This window comes from Juglans regia, chromosome 14 (genome assembly GCF_001411555.2).
Source record: "Juglans regia cultivar Chandler chromosome 14, Walnut 2.0, whole genome shotgun sequence".
Taxonomy (NCBI): Eukaryota; Viridiplantae; Streptophyta; class Magnoliopsida; order Fagales; family Juglandaceae; genus Juglans; species Juglans regia.
This window is the reverse complement of record NC_049914.1, coordinates 22,065,862-22,087,223: the sequence shown is the minus strand read 5'-3', so window position 1 is coordinate 22,087,223 and position 21,362 is coordinate 22,065,862. Positions and strand designations below refer to the sequence as shown.

Genomic DNA, 21,362 nt, shown 5'->3' with positions numbered 1-21,362 from the left:
AGCTGAGCCTCATCGGACTTGGATTCGAACTCAAATCCCCCTACATCATCTCTCCATCCAAAGATCCAACACACAAAAAATGTCCTTTCAACCAAGTCACTGAGAGTCAAACTAATTATAATTATTTGCTACTAGGCATACACTTCTTCTATTTTCCATTAATTTTCAGTCCAAATTCAGAGAAGCATCAAGGGAACCCATTAAGAAAAACAGCTGGGTCAAATTCGTTGCATAAACTCTGTTTTCAAAGACTAGTGATCCATAAATCCATAAAGGAAAATGAATTGCATCTTTCATACCCTATGTGGTTCACATATTGTGAAACACCCGACTCCATTATCAAGGTGATACCAAAAACATCTTGCTAGTCCATTGAATTTCTCGTGTTTCTCTCCAGCATTAGATTATTTTCATGCCCACCCACAACCGACTGAATGAAGAACCAATTAGCAAGAATAGGTAACTGAATGAAACAACAGATATAGGATAATCATATTGGTTACTTCTTAATGATTTGTGATGCAATCACCAAGGGCATTTTATGATATAGACATTTTATGATATAGACATAAAATTATGAGGAATGACTCTCATGCTCGAACTGACCGACTGATGACCATATAAGACAAATAAACTGAGCAGGTCGGTAATATTACGTACAAGGCTAAGGCGTGGGTATCCACCAACATTCCAGGTTCAACCATTTAATGGGATTGTAGAACTGATTTCTAATGTTCCCCATGAAATCTCCATGGGCTGAGCACATTTGAGGACAATGCCACTATTCTCTCGCTCTTAGTAACATGACTAACGACCATATCAAGACAAGAAAGCTAAACAGCTTTCTAACCTTACATACATAGTTGGGGCCAGGGAATCAAGTAACATTACTGGTTCTAACACTTTGAGGGCATTCTAGAGTAACTCATTGCAAATATCAACAAAATCTCCATGGACTTAGCACATTTGAGGACAAAACAATTATTATGAGCAAGTTATTAGTTGGTGCAACTAGATTTTAACCAACTTCCCAAACGTGATGTCAAGTTAACATATAGATATAGATAGACCACATATAACAAAGTTGATGTATCCATCAAATTCTCTAGTCCAAACCTGAGACTACATTTCAGATTTTCACTCAAGACATTATTTAGCTGGGAATATCATATGGGACCCCTTCAGATAGGTTTCAGTTTCCTTCAAGGTGCACTTTCAAGATCAATGATCTTCCTCTCCATCTGCACTTGAAATTGGCACAGAGATGAACATAGTTAGAATATCCAAACACTTAAAAAGTACTGGCTCCTAAAAATCCATTTAAATAGTTTTCAGCCCAAAGAAAGTAGAATGAGGAACAGGAAGATGTGAGGGTTTTGGGAGACAGTACGTAAGATCTTTGAGGAAAAGTTCTATGGGAAACAAAAATACTGAGATTTTCTCTTATCCGAGCACATAAATAACTCAAATAATTATCAATATATCTCTGCTAATTACCATAACTCCAAGTAGCTATAACTTAAAAGTCAACAGATGCATAATAAAATAACCAATCAATCTAATTAAATCCATGATCTTACCCTCCATCCCCTTCGTCAAAGAGAAGTTAATCAAATTTGAACTAGAGCTCATTGGCAATAGTTTTTTCAGGCATGTGGACATATCATCTTCCATTTGCAGAAACGCATCTATTTTTTGTAAGTTTTATCTAGTGTATATCTCACGTTTATTTTAAATAATATGTTAATATCAAGCAACCATTCTTCTTTATTCTTCTTACTAGTTCTTTCGGAAACAAAATGTATTAAGGAAAAAAAGAGCTTTCATTTGCTTCCAAATATTTTGCAGCTCCATAAGGTTCTATCTAAATGACATAAAGTTGTTCCTGCATGTTGCATGTATATAAGTACACTGAAGGCAGCAGAAATTTCACACTTAATTCACAAATATTCAACTTTAATGAAAACAGTGCATCCCGATATTCCCTATTTGCAGTAATTCTCTTGTCATTACAGAAACACATTCCAATATTGCAAATTCTTTTTAATTTTGGATGAATGTCTCTAAAAAATGTATTGAATCATGGCTGCATTCACATATCTAGAAATGAATTATTCCTGCTTTTTTTATAAGTGAATGATTATATTGATATGAATAGGCATAGCCCAAGTACACAAGATGGTATCTAGAAATGTATAATTCTGTTGGTGATATAAGAGATAAAAAGATTTCCTAATAACACTTTGTATACAAAAAACTTCAAAAGTCAGAAAACATTTTGTGTTTCACATGCTTTCAAATAGAAAGAGAGAATATACTGAATATGCATACTAGTGAAATTTATTATACATGCTTTTTTTCTATGAGGTAGCGTAATACCTAGTACTTATAAAGATTTCTAAAGTCTTACTCAAACCTTTGCCTTCTATAAATAAATATTTACAATGCTTCAAGCCTTTGATGAAAGCTTCTTATCTTTGACAAGGATTAAAGGGAAGGAAATGGTGATGAGGGGAATGTCTATTGTTTGATGTTCTTACCCAAAGATAGGCGAAACAACATTGAAATTGTAAGATATAATTTCCCATTCACAGTTCTGGTCCATCAATGATGAAGATGTACCACAGCATAGTTCAATTAAGATTTTCAGCATCTTCTCTTACAAAATCTGAAAATAATTATCTTTTGTCATTGTAGTTCAATGATATTATAGATTTGGGCACTTTTAGTACCTATGTTTATGGTTTAAGTTTTTTCTATTAATGTTTTTTTAAAGATGGAGCTCATTTAATTATTGTGAAGTCCTTTCCATATTTGCATTAAATGTTTCTGTTTTGTGACTTGTTTATTTCTCATGAACAAGTATTTGTGTGAACAATCCAATAAATTGAAGGGAAAAAATAAAACTTGAAGGGAAAATATACTTTGTGTCCTCTAATAACCAAACATTTCACACTTTGCACCCAAACTAACAAAACCAATACATTGCACCTAAATTCAAACTGCCAAAAAGTTGCCATGTGCAACCTCTGTTAAGATCCGACTGTCAAGATTGTTCCATCCCGCCAAACTTGGATGAGGGTGCTATATTTTTTGATTTGATAGTTTTGAAGGTGCAATATGTTAGTTTTGGTAGTTTAGGGTGCTAAGTGTGAAATGCCTGATTTTTGAAGGATGCAAAGCGTAATTTTCCTAACTCAAATGTGTACTACCCACAAAATACTACACTTCTTCTATTGGTAGGATACCATTTTTTCTTCTAAAGTATACTCCTAGAAGGATTTAGTTGAGGTTCTAGAGTTCCTATTTTGTTTCACATCATGTTCTCTTTAGTTTGTTATTTTTCTATTTTCTCACAGCAACCTTGCAGCCTCATCCCACTTTAAGAACTGTTGCACACCAAAATACTACCCTTTTATCCCCAACCCTCAACAAGTTTTATGTTCCTGAAACATCTATAAATTCTGCGGATATAAAAAAATAAAATAAAACCTGCACTACGTATATCCACTCTCTCTCTCTCCCTCCTTATAAAATGAGGTACACGATGCAAGAATTTATCCACTAAGAAATGCTTGGTATACAAAGAAATCTTGTACAAGTAAGTTTACAAATAGATGTGGTTTGATATGATATGTTAGATTGTAAAGCTATTTTTATTATAAAGTAGATCTAACGTATCATATTATACTTATGTAAGATCTCTTTGTAAATCTAGCACTTTTCTTATCCACTTCGCAAAAATAGTCCACTAAAAGTTTGCAGATAATGATGCAAGAGTACTTAATGCAGATAACGCAACAAGGAGAACAGATTCAACCAAATCTACCAACATGCTACAATAAGAACCTACTCCAGCTCATGCTAATAAGAATCTCCCTGCAACTGTCTAACAGCACAATAAAGCGATCATCACAATACACTAATTATTGGATCAGATTGTTTTAAGCTTTTAGCTCAAATTTGCTTTCTTGACCTAATATGAAAGTTATAACCCAAATCTTGGGTGAGCTTTTATGATCATCCAAAGAAATATCAATGTAAATTCCATGCTCAAATACCAGGATGGATTATATTTGCATCAAGTTTGCACTGACCTTTTTCTTTAAAAAAAGAAAGAAAAATAAATAGAACAAAGGCCAGATATAATATGCTATTAGCCTATTCCTATCAAGAAAAGAAAAGGATGGTACAATGTTCATATATTTCCAGAATGAAAAAGGAGAATCATCATTAGAAGCCTAGAACCTGAAAATTCATAAGATATTTACCTGGACAAGAGTCTCAAATTTTCTTCTCAGGTGGGCAAATTCATTCTTAGTCCAATACAAAGCCTTGGAGCAACTGAAATATCATTCAAACAATGAATGCACTTTAACAATTCATATATGTAGAAATACTAAGAAAATAATAACCAAATAAACACATGTATAGTCATATTGTAAGGATATCTTAAGTCAATAAGTGGTGTGTAAATTATAGCAAATAAAAAGGAAAGAAAGTCGAACAAAAAGAGCTCGTGTTCATTCTCCATAGTGGATATGTGGTTATGAAATTGAATGTCAATTGGGGGAATGATACCAACGGTAAACATCCAATAAATAGAAAGAGGAGTTCTGACTTCTGAACTTTCATCTTGAAACGTAAAACTATTATCGGCATAAAACAATTAGTCGACTTTATCAGCATTGTTCTCAACGTTTGATCTATTGACTGAATAGTACTTTTCTGATCATCATATTGAGATATTTCTCAAGGACTGATCACTAACTCATGTAACTTTTATATTTCCAAATGAAACTAATTATCGTTACATTCTTCTCTTTCTTTGATTTGTTTTGGATAAGAAAAAGGAAATTCAAAGAGAAATCATAACAGGGTTGGAACCCTAGTAGGCGGAGAGGCACATAACAGAAAATACAGAAAAAAAAAAGAAAAGGAAAAGATAAAGAAAAAGAAGAGAAAAAACAATGACAGAAATAGTTCTTGAATTTCAGAAGATCTAGAAACTCAAACAGAAGAGAAAGCTCAAAAACTCATCCTTCCACTATAGCAGAGAAAGCTCTTTTTTTTTTTAATAAGCAATAATTCTCTATTAAAAAGCGAAAAAGGCACAACTCAAGTACAAAATATACCGAAGAAGATACCTACCCAGAAGAAACTAACGGTACAAGAAAGTCATGTAGATTTAGCCCATTAACGTCTGTAACATCAATTTATTTGTTGAAAACCCCACAAGCTTTGAATACACATTCGAAAAAAACTTCCAATTTCTCCTATAGTCAAAATAATATCCACCTTCCAATTTAATTCTACGACGCTTGTTAGCTTTAATCATACCCTTAATGTTCCAAGATACTAATTTAGGCTTCATATGGAAACATTCTTCACCTCCCCTTGTCTCTACAGCCAGCTTCGATGGCCGTCAGCAAAGCCATAAGCTGAGCTTCAAATCCCTCATACGATAGCCTCTTATAATGTTGAATTTCTATAGCTTTTTGTATAACCCAATTAGAAGAATTACACATCAATTACTCCATGTTCTCTTGAAAAAAGTGATCTAAATGGAATAGGCTTTTCCCCTGAATAAGCATCCAGCTCCAAGCTAGACATACCTCTATATCACTTCTCCTGTTACCATCTTCACAAGATATGCTCCCTCATACCTCTATACTACTACTACCCACCTCATGGCTCATCCCCATTCCCCACTGCTTTTCCTCCCCAAGGACTCGATATACAACCCCTCACTTCCTTTCGTAATGTGTAAAGTCAATAGGCCATGTTCCAATGACACTTTCTTCCGTTTTTTAGCAAGAAAGTACGCTCATCCGCAAAATCACCCCCTCAAGTAGTTTTCTTTGTCACCATTAACACCTCCTGTCCCACCACAGTAACTCTAGCAGAATCAGATGATGGATGAGTCACTGGGACTACCTGCCATAATAGAGCTCGTATTAGATCCATTGGCACTTTCATTTGGCGATGGGTTTTTTTCGGAGTCACCCAACCCAAGTCTCCCCTCCATCGGATATGAGTAAAACTCCGGCAGGATATCGGCCGCCACACCTGCCGGAGGTGCAATACGGTGGCTACGAACCGCATGAAACCGACCCGATACATCGTTTCACTTGCCACTAATGAGCATTGGGCCGGGTTCTAACAAATGTCGGACCGGTTTACGAAATCGATTGAGTTTTGGGTCTGGAAATTTAGGTCCCAAGTATTTGTTTTCCTTCGGCCCGTTTGACACTCGTCTACTCTTGTTTTCTACAACGATCCCCTCTAATTTTAATCCGGCCCTTTATACGCTTTAGCCCATTTTTAATCCGGCCCAATGCCAAGTCCAATTTCTTTAAATTCCGGTTCACATCTAATCACATATAATATCATGCACTTTGAAAATCTTAAAGAAATTAGAATTAAAAAAAAAAACCCGCAACATGAATATACAAATTCTACCATATATACTTATTAGGCCCGTTTGAAACTTGGACTGAGTTTAGTCTAATTTTAAAATAGTCTAACATTTAAATACTTAACTCTCAAATCACTAAACTCATCTCAACTCAAAACTTCTTTACACGTGGAACACACAACTTTTTCCAACTCAACACCTTTTTACACGCGGGACCCAAAACGTTTTTTAACTTTTCATAAATATATCTAAACTCATCTTAACATTCAAATACATTTAAACTCATCTTAGGTGGGTCCCACAAAACTCACTTCACAATTTCATCTCACTACTATTTATAAAGAACTCAACTCAGCTCAACATTCAAACGGGATCTTATAGCTAGGTTGATTTGGCAACAGAGTTGAAGGAGTATCGACCATCATTTTACAAAAACAAAACCCCCCATTCATTTAAAAGAGTTGTAAAAAAGTTATAAATTAAGAGTTGAAGGAGTATCGAGCAATATTGGTTATGAATTGTAAAATACAGATCAGTTAGTAAGACATGAATACAAAGTTCCTGAAACAAGCAGATATAAATATGATTGGTAGACGAATGCAATATTCATAAATGAATGTGTTTTCTTACTACTCTTTATCATGCCCCTCACAAGCAACAAGAAGTTCAGCACATGCAAGTTTGACATGCTCAGCACCAACACTGTACAAAGCAAGAAATTAAGGAAAATATATATAAGACAAATCATCTTCTTCCTAGCTTACAATTCATATGGACATGCATTATTAACCCAAAGAGTCATGCTACAACCACCAAAGATTTCACGGAATTACGATACAAGAGCTAAGCCGAAAATAAATTTCATTGTTCACATAAACAGTACTAATGAACAATAGCGCAAACACTAATGGACTGTAACATTGTGTTATTACTGTTATTAAGAGTTATTTTATTCTTAAACCGATGTGTAGAATACACTATCTATATTACTTAAATGATAAGATTTGATTTATAAGATTTAAATCTTAAAATTTATCTTTCAAATCAAATTATACGTATCATATATATAAGTACTTTATTGTATATACTCTACGCACCGACTCGAGACTATTTATGTTATTGCTTATTACTGTTTAGTGAACAATATATATATATATATATATATATTTTGTTCCATGTATCCTTCCAATGAATTATGAAATCTCCCGTGCACTAATATTTCTCTAACCCAAATTAAACAGATAAATGCATGACCTCATGATCACTATATAATGAAGTGACGACCCATATCATGTATCTTTACCTGCTCGATTTGTCGTACAATTCACGAGCACTAACCTTGACTTGTAGAAAATCAACATTCTCTTGGTTGCTGCATGCATGCAGATCAGAAGCATATATATATATATATATAAATTAATCATCATTCATTACTAAGCAATTATGAATAAAGCTGCAGGGAAATTAAAGTTAGAAATTAAATTAATAATAATAATAATAATAATTACATGTGATGGGTCAACTGAGAGAACAAAGTTTGGGCAGACGAGCAATAGGAAGTGACAACTCTGACAACATAATCCGGTTGATTACGGCTGCTCTTCATCATTTGAAGTTGCCAGAACTGGTCATTTACAAATCCCTGCATCCATCCAAACAAATCACACCAAAACCCATTTTCCAAAAATTCATCAACATTTCATTTTCTCTATCTCCAAACAAACATATATAAACCATTATTCAAAACACGTACGTGCATGCTGATCATGAACATATATACAAAAAAATAATGCAAAAATGGTGTTCAGATTCAAAAAAACAAGAAAAGAGACGTCGACCATGGAACTGATCGATCAAAACAAGAGAGATCAGAGTATATATGTTACGATTTCATATGATATTTTATTAGGAGAAAGTTAGATCGAGACAGTACTACTGATCGAGGCGGAGAGGATCGGACAAGGAGGTTACCTCGTCATACATGCACTGAATGAAACCTTGAAGCAAACCTTTGTGAATATGCAACGCCATTTTCACACGCACGCACAGACAGAGACCTAGATATGCATGGAGAATGGGAGCTGCGAGTGTGGGTGTTTGTTATATATAGAGCTGGCCGCCTGGTTCTTTGTTTAAACGGATGTGCAGCTTCTTGTTTCTTAGCAGATCAAAGAGTAACTGTCGAAAGACATGAGCACCTTGGGACTCATTTAGCCATAAAGTTGAAAAAAACCACGAATATGCCATATATAATTGCAACAATCTTTTTAAGTCCCTATATATAATAATTCACAAGAAAAAAAAAAAAAACTTATGAAGAAAACTCTAAAACTTTAATTATTTTCTTTATTGTATGACCATACACGTTCTGATCTTATTATTAATTATTTTCCTAGTCACTTAATTAATTCATGTTATTTTGTAACAAGTTAAAAATAAGATGATAACAAGTTAAAAATAAGATGAAAGCTTTTGGTTTTTTTTTTTAAATGAAACTAAATTTCATTGATAACAGAAGACATTACATCAAATCACTAATCACAGTGGATTGAATACATAAAACTTGAGCTTAGACTAATTTCATTGATAGTCAACTGCTCCCATATATCTCGAAAATAATCACTTTGAGACTTAAAACTTAAATGAATAACTTAAAACTTGAGCTTAGACTAAATTTTATGAATCATAAATAAATATTGATTGCACTATCGAATTAATAATTAGGATTTCGACAATGCAAGGGCATGAATTGTTCGTTAACTAGATTCCTAAAATTATGATAACCGTAAGTGAAATAATATTGTTCGTTAAGCTGACAAAAATTATGATAAGTTTTGTCGTTTCCTAACCTAACCGAAAACTCATCAAAGACAATAATGAATCATAAATATTGATTGAGGAATACGAGCTATGGAAGGTATAATAAACATATCTTGTCTCCACATTGGATCAAGAATATGCCTAATCGGCAACTAAAGCTGCTAACTTGTATAAAGCCGTCGAACCGGCCCAATCAGCAACTAAAGCTGTATGCATTATATGGACAGAAAGCAAACGACATAGACTATTCAATACGACTCAAAGGTAGGGAATGTTTCGACTATTCAATACGACTCAAAGGTAGGGAATGTTCCATTTTTATAGGAACTTCTATACCGGAATAGTTATCTGATTAACAACATTTTGATTATTGAAATTTTAAAGATACTTGTTAATTAATTACATTCTAATAACATAATCACCAACAAAATGATTGAGATGCTAACTACCATTTTTCCCATCCATAATAGCAACTCATGAACAATATTTGTTTACATACATATTTTTGAAGGAGCTCGATCATCGATCTATTTGAAATAGATTTAAACCTAACTAGTTGTTGATCACCATGATATTTACTTATATATAATGTCTCATTTATGTATTCTTTTTTTTTTTCCCAATAGGAGAAGAAATATTGCTAAGCTTCAAGACTTTAATCCTTATACGGCATAATTGACATATTTATTTTTTCCTGTTCAATAATGGCAGTTCATAGTAATAAATTAGGATTTTTCTAGTTATTTCGCCCTTAAAGGAAATGCTTAATTTGTGGTGCAAAAACGTTTCTTCTCTTATGAGATTCAACCACATGCATTTTGTGAAGTGAGTCAGGTCTATTTATGGTATACAGACAAATTAATTTAAAAGGTTTACTAAAGTAGATTCTTCCATTTCTTTTACTCCTTTTCAAGAAGTAAAGGGTCAAGAAAAGGTATTCATTTCTCAATTAGATAAGGAAGAAAGTCCAGAACTTTTTCTAAAATAATATTGAAAACTCAATAATATAAGAGCTTGCATACATGAGTATGTTTGGTTTAATAAAATTTCTAGAAGAGTTTTAAGTTTTGCTTTTTCAAAATCAAACTAGACATTTTAGATCTATAAAAAAAAATCCAATTCATTTTTTCATCCAATCATTACTAGAAAAAAAAATAATATAATTTTTACAGGTTTCAAAAAAAATGTTCTTAAAGAATAGTAATGTTAAATACAATCGTGAGTTGTGCTAAACATCAAAATGATGTATTCAAATAATATCATATCTAAAAATTTAAATCTAAAATGACAATAAGAAATGAGGAATACAAAAACCTTGATCAAGAAATGAGACTTTTGAAAACCTCTTTAAAAGAAAATTCACTCAAGCTATTCACTACGTAGGGTGAACATCAAACAAGAATCCAATTGAATATGCACTAGGAGGCCAGTAATATTGGATTCTTTATTTTTGTGTTGAATATGCACTTTAAGTTTAGAATGTCTGAGAAATTTGTTTCTTGGCAAGATAATATCGAAATTTAAGTACTCCCATTTTAAACTGTGGACTTGTTCCGAAGAATACATATTTGCTGTGTGACTTATTCTGAGTTAGTATAATGTGGATGTGTTATATTTTTTTATGTATTAGTGAAAATTTTCTTTCTTTCTTTCTTTCCTTTTCTTTTATTTATTTATTTATTTTTTTTGTAAAAGTCCTTTTCAAGCGAGCAAAATTCACCGAAAACATTTTTTTTGCCATATAATATTATTTCGAGTGAGACTTACTCGCCGCAAAATATATATTTTTGGCGAAAAAAGATCGCCGGAAATATCTATTTGTGTCGAAGAATGTAGTCGTAAATTATTTTTCGTGGCTCAATAAAATTTTCAGGAAAATAGTAAAATTTTTGGCAATAAATCTCCTTTTTTGGTAGAAATTTTTCGTTGAACAATAAGGCCTTTTTTTGGCAACATATAATAGCCAGAAAAAATTAATAAATTGTGACAACCGAAAGAAATGTTGGAAATTCATTTTCTTGGCTCAACTATTGCGACGACATTTCAACGATAGAAAAATGGCCGAAAATATGTATTTGCGCCAAATTTATAGTTTTTTCTTGTAGTGTCACTGCGAGTGAACCACTTTATCTCTAACCACAACTGATCTAAAACTCTAAATTTATTATACAATACCACTTGAAACCCTAGCACACTAATGAACTCACTAAACCTTTTTGAAGAACAAGATAACCAAAAAATAATGTGTAATGATTTGTATAAGCAAATAAGGATTTTCTGAAAATATGCTCTCTATACTAAGAAAATCATATGTAGGAATTCTTATATTGGTATGGCTCAAATTAGAGTTGAAAACAACTTCTTAAACTTGAAAACAAACTTTGCCCAACCCACTCAATTGAAATGTGTCACACGAGTCTACCAAATTTTCTTATGTAACTCGCTTGACTGCGTATCCTATTTATGTCTAGCAAACAATAAAATGTAGCATTGCTTAACTGACCATATGACAAGCTAGCAAAGTCTCTATGGAAGTTTTGATCGATCGTGCTACTCATGGGAGTCTATCGAAATCATTAGTTCTTTAATTTTCAATACGATTTCATATGAAACTTAATCTAAACAAATAACAAATGAAGTTATATTATTTTTACATTGAAATATGTCAAAATATTATTTCTACACTAAGAAACTTAGTTTTGAAAAACAATACGAAGACAGATAACTTACAACATCGAATAAATATCTTGAACTTCAACTCTATTTTATTTAATATTTTATACTAGAGTCATAGGAAATGAGTATTTTGGAAAGTTTACAAAATATAAATCATATGGAGGGAAGGGTACAAGATGTTATAATTCATCATATAATACTCTCCAACGGGAGGGTGTCACGTCAGCGGTGCATTGAGCTAAGCATAGGAATGGAAAATATAGGATCACTCAACAAAAAAAGGAAACCTTATTCGAAATTGAGCTTCCCCTCTCCTAGCTGAGGCTAAGCTTGACCCCCAAAATCATTGTGAACCTTGAATCGATGAGAACTCACCCATTTCCATCGACGAAGAAGCCCCTCGATTCTGAAGAGATCTCCATGACCCTCGATTTCGACAAGAGCGAGGCGCGACACTACCCTCGACGATGAAGAGGAAAAACTCGTGGCTTGGGAAGGCAATTATGCCTGTGCACATGTCAAATGTGCTCGCTTGTGAAAGCATTACACTTTTTAATTCAAAAGTAAAATCGATAGTGTAAGAAAATATAAACTGTATAATTTTCATGGGTTTCGTTCTCTGTAATTATCTTTTTGAGTTTCGTTTGCTTGTTCAGATTTGGTATTTTTGGAGCTTTTCCATTTCTGAGTTTTGTGGGCTTCATTTGCTTGTCCCCATTTTTGTTTCTTTTTGAATTATGAATATGATGATCTTTCATGTTGATATGATTTTTTCAAAATAAAGCAATATGCAACTCAAACCAATAGAAAGATTGGGCATGACAGAGATAAGAAGCAAGGATAAGAGGAAGCTGTAGAAAAAAGAAAAATAGAATCAAGATCCAATACGGTTAAGTTACGGAACTTGGTAACTCAAATGTCAGGATAGGTCGTGGTGGTGACGAAACTTTTGGGTAATAGTGTGGTGCCCTAATAAGGCAGTCTAGAGGTCACTGGCTTAATGGCTCACAAGCTCACAAAGTAAACAACCCTCTATTTTCAATGATGCCCCTATATTTTTTCTTTTTCACATAGGTCATTAGCTTTTATCACCTATATCAAGTCTTATGATTTTAATCTATGGAATGTTGAGGTGACCGACTTTTATTGAAAGGTGTTAAACCCACAAAAATGGAAGGTCCGTTTTAAAGAGGAACTAAAAGATAAATATCTATATAACTTCTTATAGTTATTTTAGTGAAATTGATAACTTCAACCCTTGAAATTTTACTCTTTTCCCAACTACGACCTGGGTTTTTACTTTCATCAAATTAGGAAATGAGGTTTGTTCTTTCTAAACAAGAATTAGCTCCTCTTGTTCATTTTTCTATTCAAAATTTGGTAGAAGTAGTCATACGTCAACTTTTACACGTCAAGCCAATTATTATTTGCCATTTGAACTTTTCTACAATTAAGTTTTGGATCAAAAGGGGTAGATTGTGCAACTAAACATGAAGAAAACTTGAAGATTGATTGGTCAACTATGTTGTTCTATATTCTTTTAATAGCTTTCGTTTTAAGAAAAGAATAAATGTATTTGTAGACCATTACACCACACAACATCCAAGTGCCACAATTTGATTTAAAAAATAAATTTTAAAATTTGAATCTTACAAATCAAATTATACCATGTGAATGATATATAGTGTAAGGCATTCAAATAATATTTTTCTTAGAAAAATAAATGCAAAAGCTTCTACAAATGTTGTGTGCAACTATAAGGCTTGGGCCCCAAATGATTCCAAGTGATTGTCCTTAATAATGCTTGGGTTTTATCATCTTTAGCTATAACAGTTGATGTGTAATATTTGAAGTAAATTTTCATTAAAGTGGTTGACCTATGAAGTCACTCAAAATTAGGTTAGGTCTTAACTTTGAACAAAGTCTAAAATGTCAACTTCCCAATTCCAACTTTCAAAGTGGGTCTCTATTTTAGGCTTTTTGAATTTTATTTCATATTGCATTTTCCAAACCATATACGGACTTTATTTTGACTTTGATAGTTGTGTTTTGAGCTTCTTTTGAATTGAATTTTTAAAGCTATGACCTTTCTTTGTATGACATTTTTCATCATGTTTGTGACAAATTCTATAGGTTAGAACAAGAGGGAGGTCTATATGAGCTTATAGATTTAGGTTTTATAAAAAAATTTCAAAACTTGAATAGACTTTTATCCAAAAAAAACTCTAAACCATTTAAAATTAAACCATCTATTAAACTACCTAACCGCATCTAATAATGAAGTATGTGAAGCTACATACATAAAACTCTAACAACCTATAACACAATGGACAATTGTAACGAACTATAATCACATCAAAGCTATCCTAAGCAAGCAATAAATAACTAAATAAACAATGCACACTAATTGAAATATTACTCTTTGCCTTTTGGCATTTATGACACGTTATGCCACCTAGACAACTAGATCCACTACAACATAACTTTATTTAGAAGCTAATTATTTGTAGCCAAATGATTATTGTCATCACATCTTACATTTTCTAAAGACAACTAAAGTGCCACTTTGCTCGGTTTTGAAAAGTAAAAACAACAGATTTGGGAATAGTATTGACCACATCTTGAATGATTTTCTCACTAATTGAAGCGACATTGCAACATTGCAATGTTAAGCGGCCATCTAAATCACAAAACACAGCTCCCAACCATTTTGCACCCTTAATCACTGAAACCCAACAATCTCACAATTTTGATTATTAACAATCAAAGCCCTAACTATGTCAATACTAAATTTTGTAGTTTCATCCTCAATTTGAAAATATATTTCACATGACCTTGTGACAACCCTAATTGTGATCATATCCTTTATGCAATCAGTCCTCTCTGCTGCAAAAGTAAGTCCTCTTCTCTCTACAATCAAAATTCAATATCTTGTGTATTAAGGATTTTGATTTCAACTCCTTTGATGTACTAGTCCCTTCTTTTCTCTGAACTCTTTTTATTCTTACACACATATGTAGACTTTGTTATTTCTCTGCATTAGTTTCTCAATTATGATCACTTCATTGAAAGGACTACCAATAATGAGAGTTTGTCAGATCTTGTTGTCGTTTCCATATGAGAAGCTTGATGAGATACAATTGACCACAATCAATCTCTCACTTTTCCATTTTTTTAATATTTAAGTGGTTGCTTGCATAAAAACAAATTGCAGCATGCTGGAAACAAATGCATCTTTTACACTTAGCTCCTGTCCATTGTGAAGTTCTAATGATTATTCGGATTAGTACAAATTAACCTCTTGGAATTAGGCTCAGGAAAAGAAAACCACCTTTTTGGGGCTGGAAAGAATAGGAAACAGAAGCACATTATGGGTCTGGATAAGTAAGAGAACCTCTTTAACTACCTCTTATAAATAGATATTGGTTTAACAAACCCTTTGCTCAACGTCGAAGTAAAAAGAAGGTGCATACATGTCTACTCTAACCTAACAAAACTTAACCCACCTAGCTATTTAGTTAAAATTTGTAATCGCTCATGCTTGTATGCTCAAGCGTAATTTCTACACTTAGCTTTCATCTATTGTGAAATTATAATTCAGAAACCAAATATGTTTTTTATGTGTTGTACATAATAATGAATCATAACTTAGAGTTGTTTATGTTTGATTAGTTGAAGTTTTGAATTGCAGTTTTAATGATTAGGAGTTCAGTAAGTCACAATTTGTAAAGCATTTATCTGAATTATTCATAAAGGAAACTTTCTTGGCCATTAAGTTCCATTTTTTTCTTCTAATGGGAACTGCCAAAAACATTGTTGAAAGCATAAGAAAGATTTTTCAAATGTATCATGTTTATATTTCTAACTAAGGATGCTTAGGTATGAGAAGTAATAGTTCACATTTAGCCAATAGAGTTCTATTGCATGTTTTTTGCTATTTTAAAGATGGATCATTTGGCCAAATTGATGAACTATTTTATGTCCTATATCATCATTATTTCTTAAATCTTTTAGCAATTTTTCTATAAAAATACATCTTACTTGCAAGCATATTTGTTTTCATTCTTCGTCACTAAGCATCAACACAAAATCAAGAGCATGTAATTATTCTAAAATAAAGCTCTTGTCCCTGATGGGCTTGTTATAAAGGTAAGAAGTTGTGAACAGTGATAGAACATCGTTTTTTGTATTCTTCAGTTTTTAAATGCTATATCTTTCTCTTATTAATTAAGTTTTTAATTGAAAACATTTTCATTCCAAAGGAAGTGAACTTTGTTATGGTAGCTTTTAGATGGTTTTCAACATTGTTAAGTAATGTGGCACAAGGATTTCTATATTTAAACATTGATATATAAGTCATATATTTTACTATTATTATGTATACATTCAAGTTTCAAGTAAGCCTAATTTAAATTTTAAATTATTAATTTTCCTATGATCATTATCGCAATTAATGTTGAAGAAATTCTAATATATGACTCAATTGTGCTACAGTTTAGATATTGGCATTTATAATAAGTATTCATAATGGTATTTATGTATACATATTTACACAATATAATTCATGCATAATGGTTTTCTATATTTCAGCGTGATGCCCAAAGATTATGTCTCACGTATAGATTGTTGATTAAATGTTCTTTTGTAGTTTGTAAAATTTTAAATACTTCAATAATCTTTTGGAATGCAGTTTCTTTATTCATGAAAACTATTCACATGGATTATGTGCTCTTATAGTTATAAGACAATGTCTTCTATATTTCCCTTCACAGAATAAAACTAGCATGTCCTATTATTGTTAAATATGATTTTTTGGATTGTAATTGTGACAACAATTTGCTGTCTATGTCACCTGGTTGAACTGAGTGTAGTTATATTTCTTCTACAATATCTAATAGGCGGTCAACCTTTACTTGCAGGATATAACTATTATTGAGTCTAATCAGTACTTGTACATGTATTTTTAGTTTTGCACAATGTCAAATTATGATCCTATAAGATATTAATCAAACTCATAAAATATTTACAAAAATTCTCGCGTATCTCAAAATGTGCTACATTATTTTTATTTAAAGTTGAGGCACCAAAGATTGTGTTTCAATGATGATAGCACAAGTAATGACATAGAGAACAACATGATTATTTACTTTCTATGAGACTTTGTTTGGAGGCATGCTTGGTTTTCTAATGATGCTTGTAATCTTAAATTTGGGCTAGTTGGGGATGGTTTCAACCCATTTTATAATGTGTATACCCTACAATATAGTTTGAGCTATATTTGTATGTACAACTTGCTCTCTTGGATGTGCATTAAATGCACATGTTTCACGATACACTTGCAAATTTATGTTCCCAATACATAGGAAAACGATATCAATTTGTGCTTGTTTCCTTAATTTGTTGAACTAAAAGATTTGTTAAAAAATGGTTTGGATGTATTATACACGTCTACATGAGATGTTTTGTTTGCATGTTGCATTGCTCTAAATTATTAATGACTTTCTCACATGTGCCACCAAATCTGATTGGAGGACCAATTGAAAACTAGCTTGTTCTATATGTGATTTTCAAAGGAACTCAATGTAGTTGTGTGTAGGTAAAAGCGTTGTTATATGAATCATCTTCATTGGTTGGTACCAAAACATCCTCGGAGAAGAGAAAAGGCTTCGTTCAATAGTCGAGAAGATTTTCAAAGGAACTCAATGTAGTTGTGTATAGGTGAAAACATTGTTATATGAATCATTTTCATTGGTTGGTACAAAAACATCCTCGGAGAAGGGAAAAGGCTTCGTTCAATAGTCGAGAAGATTTTCGAAGGAACTCAATGTGTAGTTGTGTATAGATGAAAGCGTTATTATATTAATCATCTTCATTAGTTGGTACCAAAACATCCTCGGAGAAGGGAAAATGTTTCGTTCAATAGTTGAGAAGATTATTACCATCTACCTTAGACCTTTCAGTAGAATGTATTATCAAAAAATTAGTTCATGTTAGAGATATAATCTTTAGAAAATGAATTAAAAAGAGGAAACACATTAACAGAGTTGAACTAGATAAAAAAAAAATATATTTTTTAAATATATTTTTGTCAAATCGTTTAAACCAAGATGTAATGCACATTGAGAAGAACATATGTGATAAAACTTTAGGGATCTTAATGAATATTGAGGGAACAACCAAGGATATAGTCAATGCACATAGGGATTTGGCCATCCTTAACATAAGAAAAGATTTACATCTACAACAAGTTGTTGATCGTTCTCTAATGAGTCTTCCATGTTAGAGTTAAGTTAGAGGCAAGCCTTTTGAGTAGTCACAATTTGAATTCCCATAAGACTTTGCCGATGTTGCTAGGTGCATTAACTTTAGTGAGTGAAAAATCTCAAGAATGAAGAATCATGATTATCACATTTTCATGCGAATATTGCTACTTATAGTACTTGGTGTGTAGTTACAACCTGATACATGCATACCGTTGATTGAGTTGAGTCAATTTTTCCAAGAATTGTGTTCAAGAAAATTGACCATATTCGTTTTGAACCGATAGTGATTTGATAATTGTATCATCCTTTATAAACTTGAAATGATATTCCCATATGCAATCTTCAACATAATGGTGCACCTTATAATTCATTTATGACATTAGAAATGCATGTGGGGCCTATGCATTACATGTGGATTTATCCTTTTTAAAATTTCTAGACATGTTTAGCTATTACATCCAAAACGAAACCTAGCCAGAGGGCTTAATAATCGAGATATATGATCATATTGAGTATTTGTCTTTTTACTCAGTTTATCTACATGATATTGATACCAAACATCCTTGATGAGAATCAAACACCAACCATAATCAAGATTGGGGAGAAGAAGATGTATCTATTTTCTCATAAAACATTTGTCTACTACGTTCGCAAACATTCCATCAATTAGATGATGACTTATTTGTTAGGAATTGGTGGTATATTGTTAATAGTTGTGCAAAAATTGAGTATTATATAGAGTAAGCATATCATTTTTCTCAACAAGGGTTCCTTCTGAATTCTGACACTTAGTCATACTCAATCTAATAATCAAAATATTTTATCCTATAGAAAGTATTACAAAAGATATAAGAAGAATGTCTTGCTAAGATTAAGCATAGGTACAAAAATGGATTGCCTAAATGGTTCAAGGCACTTGTAAGTTTTCTCATTTATATTTTTCTCTTTTCTCTATCATAATACATGAAAAGATGCCATTTGACATGACCTTAACAACTATGCACAGGTCTGAGAACTATGGGAACCAAGCTTGAATGATGTTAGTGGGAATGTCTACTCATTAGTGTGCAGCTCAGATTTATGTGTTGCACCTTTTCCTGGTATATAATGAACAAAATTAGGTTCCATAAAAATAATTGCAAACAAAATCATTACATCTAAAATAGTAGTGTGGTTGTACGTGGGGAATATTAGTCACAAACTACTAATTTCTGTGGTGTGATGCTAGATATCTTGAGATTACAATACATTGGATGACGATTGGCCTATGTTTTTCAATGTGAATGGTGGAAATAGATGATGGGAAAATGGTATAACTGTAGGCGACCACCTAACTAATGGGAATACATCTTAAAATATGTATATAGATGATTCCGCTACCCTTACATGTCGGCCCAAGCAGGTCATCTATCTAAAAGATGCCAAGTTTGGGGTTAATTGGAAAGTGGTGTAGAAGATTATGAACATAAACTTGTATGAAATTTCGCTTAGACACATATATTTGGAGAGCAAGATAAAAATCCAATTCATGAACATGCATAAAGAGGATTGCTTCCATTAGAAATGATGACAATGTCATTCTATTTCATCGAGCTGTAGAAGAATGCCTCCAAGTCAACATGTCAACATTTTACAACAAACGTCTCCGTGCAAAGTTGAAAGGGTACTTCATTGATGATGAAGGCTCTGACAACATGAAAAATAAACATAACAGTAGTAGCAAAAGAGACCTGTGAATACCAACACCGACTACGGTAAAATATTCTTTATTTGTGACAATCTAATTTCATGTGTACTACATCACACCGCTAACAATAAACTATCTATGTTCATGACAGGTTGAATACCATGTTGTCTAGACTGATCGAAATAGATGGAAGTTTGTAGAAGTTAATTTAATTGAACCATGTATTTAAGGCATGTACCATATTTGAGAGGCAAATATTTTTTTTAACAAGAGCAATTTTTCTTAAATTTTCCTTAATATTAACTCCATTACAGATCTCTGCATTGTTAGCATTGTTCAAGGCCTTCATGTTGCTAATCGGCTTGTGCAAATCAACCATGGGCCCGATCTGTCCGCGCGACCTGATTCGGCCTACCCCGATAAAGTCAGTTTAACCTCAAATCTTGGTCTGAAGATCATCCAAGCTGATGAATGTCGGGTGTCAAGTGCAACTTGACTCTTTAAGTTAAAGTATGATTATCTTTGGTTATGTATAAACCTAGCCCCCGCCCCTAACTTCTCTCATTTTATCTTCGTTCATCATCGCCTTTGTTCATTATTGTCGTTTGTCATCAAACCCTAGCCCTGAGTTCTCTTTAAGCAAAAACAAGAAGCCGCAAAACCAATTTTTTTTTTTATTATTAAAGAGTTGAGAATCACCTATTCACGAGTGACCCTGTAAAAATTTTATTAATAAACCCTCACTTTTGGTGGAGGAAAACCTTGATTACAGACCAATACCTGGGGATACAATATAAAGTTCCGAAACCAAGTATAAAAAAAGCATAGATTTTGCTGTCCAAAAAACAACAAGCCAAAGAAAAAACAATAAAAAAATCCCACATGCAAAAAAAATTCAGCACAACAAAAATAGACACAACAACCAAGCTCCACATGATGGATGACTCTAACAGCAATGCAAAGATGGTAAACCAAGTTTATCCAAGCGAATTAATCATCGAAGGATCATAGGCAAATCCCACATCATATTCCATTCCGTGTTAAGACTAGCCGCCCTGCTCCGAGCCAACTAGTCAGCAACTTTATTTCCTTCCTTATAAACGTGCCAAACTACGCAAACCATGGAGTCCATAAGGACAAGTATATCCTCCCAAAAATCCTCCAAGTATCATACTCCACATCTCCGCCTATTCCACTACGAGATTACCACTTGAGAATCTAGTTCAATTTCCACAAAGTTAATCCCCAGATTTTTACAGGCTTTAAGACCCTGCATCAGAGCTAACAACTCAGCTCTATTATTTGACCCGAAGCCAATATGAGAATTAAAAGCATGACCCAAATGTCGTTGATCATTTCTAATAATACCGCCCACCCTTGAAGAACCTGAGTTTCCTAGACTACTCCCATCTATATTCAATTTAACTCCCCCTTGAGCAAGCTTTTGCCAAGCCACAAGCTTTAAATATTGCCTCGCGGGAACTTTAGGCGGAATTTG

The 21,362-nt window shown here is 32.8% G+C and overlaps 1 protein-coding gene across 3 annotated transcripts; it reads right to left on the bottom strand.

Annotated features, from left to right (window-relative positions):
- Window positions 1-1,014: 1,014 nt before the first annotated feature.
- LOC108988599 (histidine-containing phosphotransfer protein 1-like) lies at window positions 1,015-8,466 on the bottom strand. Of its 3 annotated transcripts, none has more exons than XM_018961910.2 (6): window positions 8,390-8,466; window positions 7,927-8,060; window positions 7,722-7,790; window positions 7,049-7,120; window positions 4,272-4,344; window positions 1,015-1,246 (listed from the first exon to the last, which is right to left on the bottom strand). In XM_018961910.2, exons 1-6 carry the CDS (start codon window positions 8,447-8,449, stop codon window positions 1,193-1,195), a joined length of 462 nt encoding a protein of 153 aa, XP_018817455.1. In that variant the 5' UTR covers window positions 8,450-8,466; the 3' UTR covers window positions 1,015-1,192. The 3 variants fall into 3 exon arrangements, with proteins under 3 accessions (XP_018817455.1, XP_018817456.1, XP_018817457.1); XM_018961911.2 differs by having other exon boundaries at window positions 1,015-1,241; XM_018961912.2 differs by lacking the exon at window positions 7,049-7,120.
- Window positions 8,467-21,362: the final 12,896 nt, after the last annotated feature.

What these genes read in the sequence shown, in the direction of transcription:
- LOC108988599 (XM_018961910.2), bottom strand. Translation starts at nt 8,449, where the DNA reads ATGGCGTTGCATATTCACAAAGGTTTGCTTCAAGGTTTCATTCAGTGC. An exon ending in GAGGGGCATGATAAAGAGTA is followed by an intron (nt 4,345 to 7,048) that starts GTAAGAAAACAC and finishes ATGATATTTCAG; the next exon opens with TTGCTCCAAGGCTTTGTATT. An exon ending in AATTTGAGACTCTTGTCCAG is followed by an intron (nt 1,247 to 4,271) that starts GTAAATATCTTA and finishes GCCAATTTCAAG; the next exon opens with TGCAGATGGAGAGGAAGATC.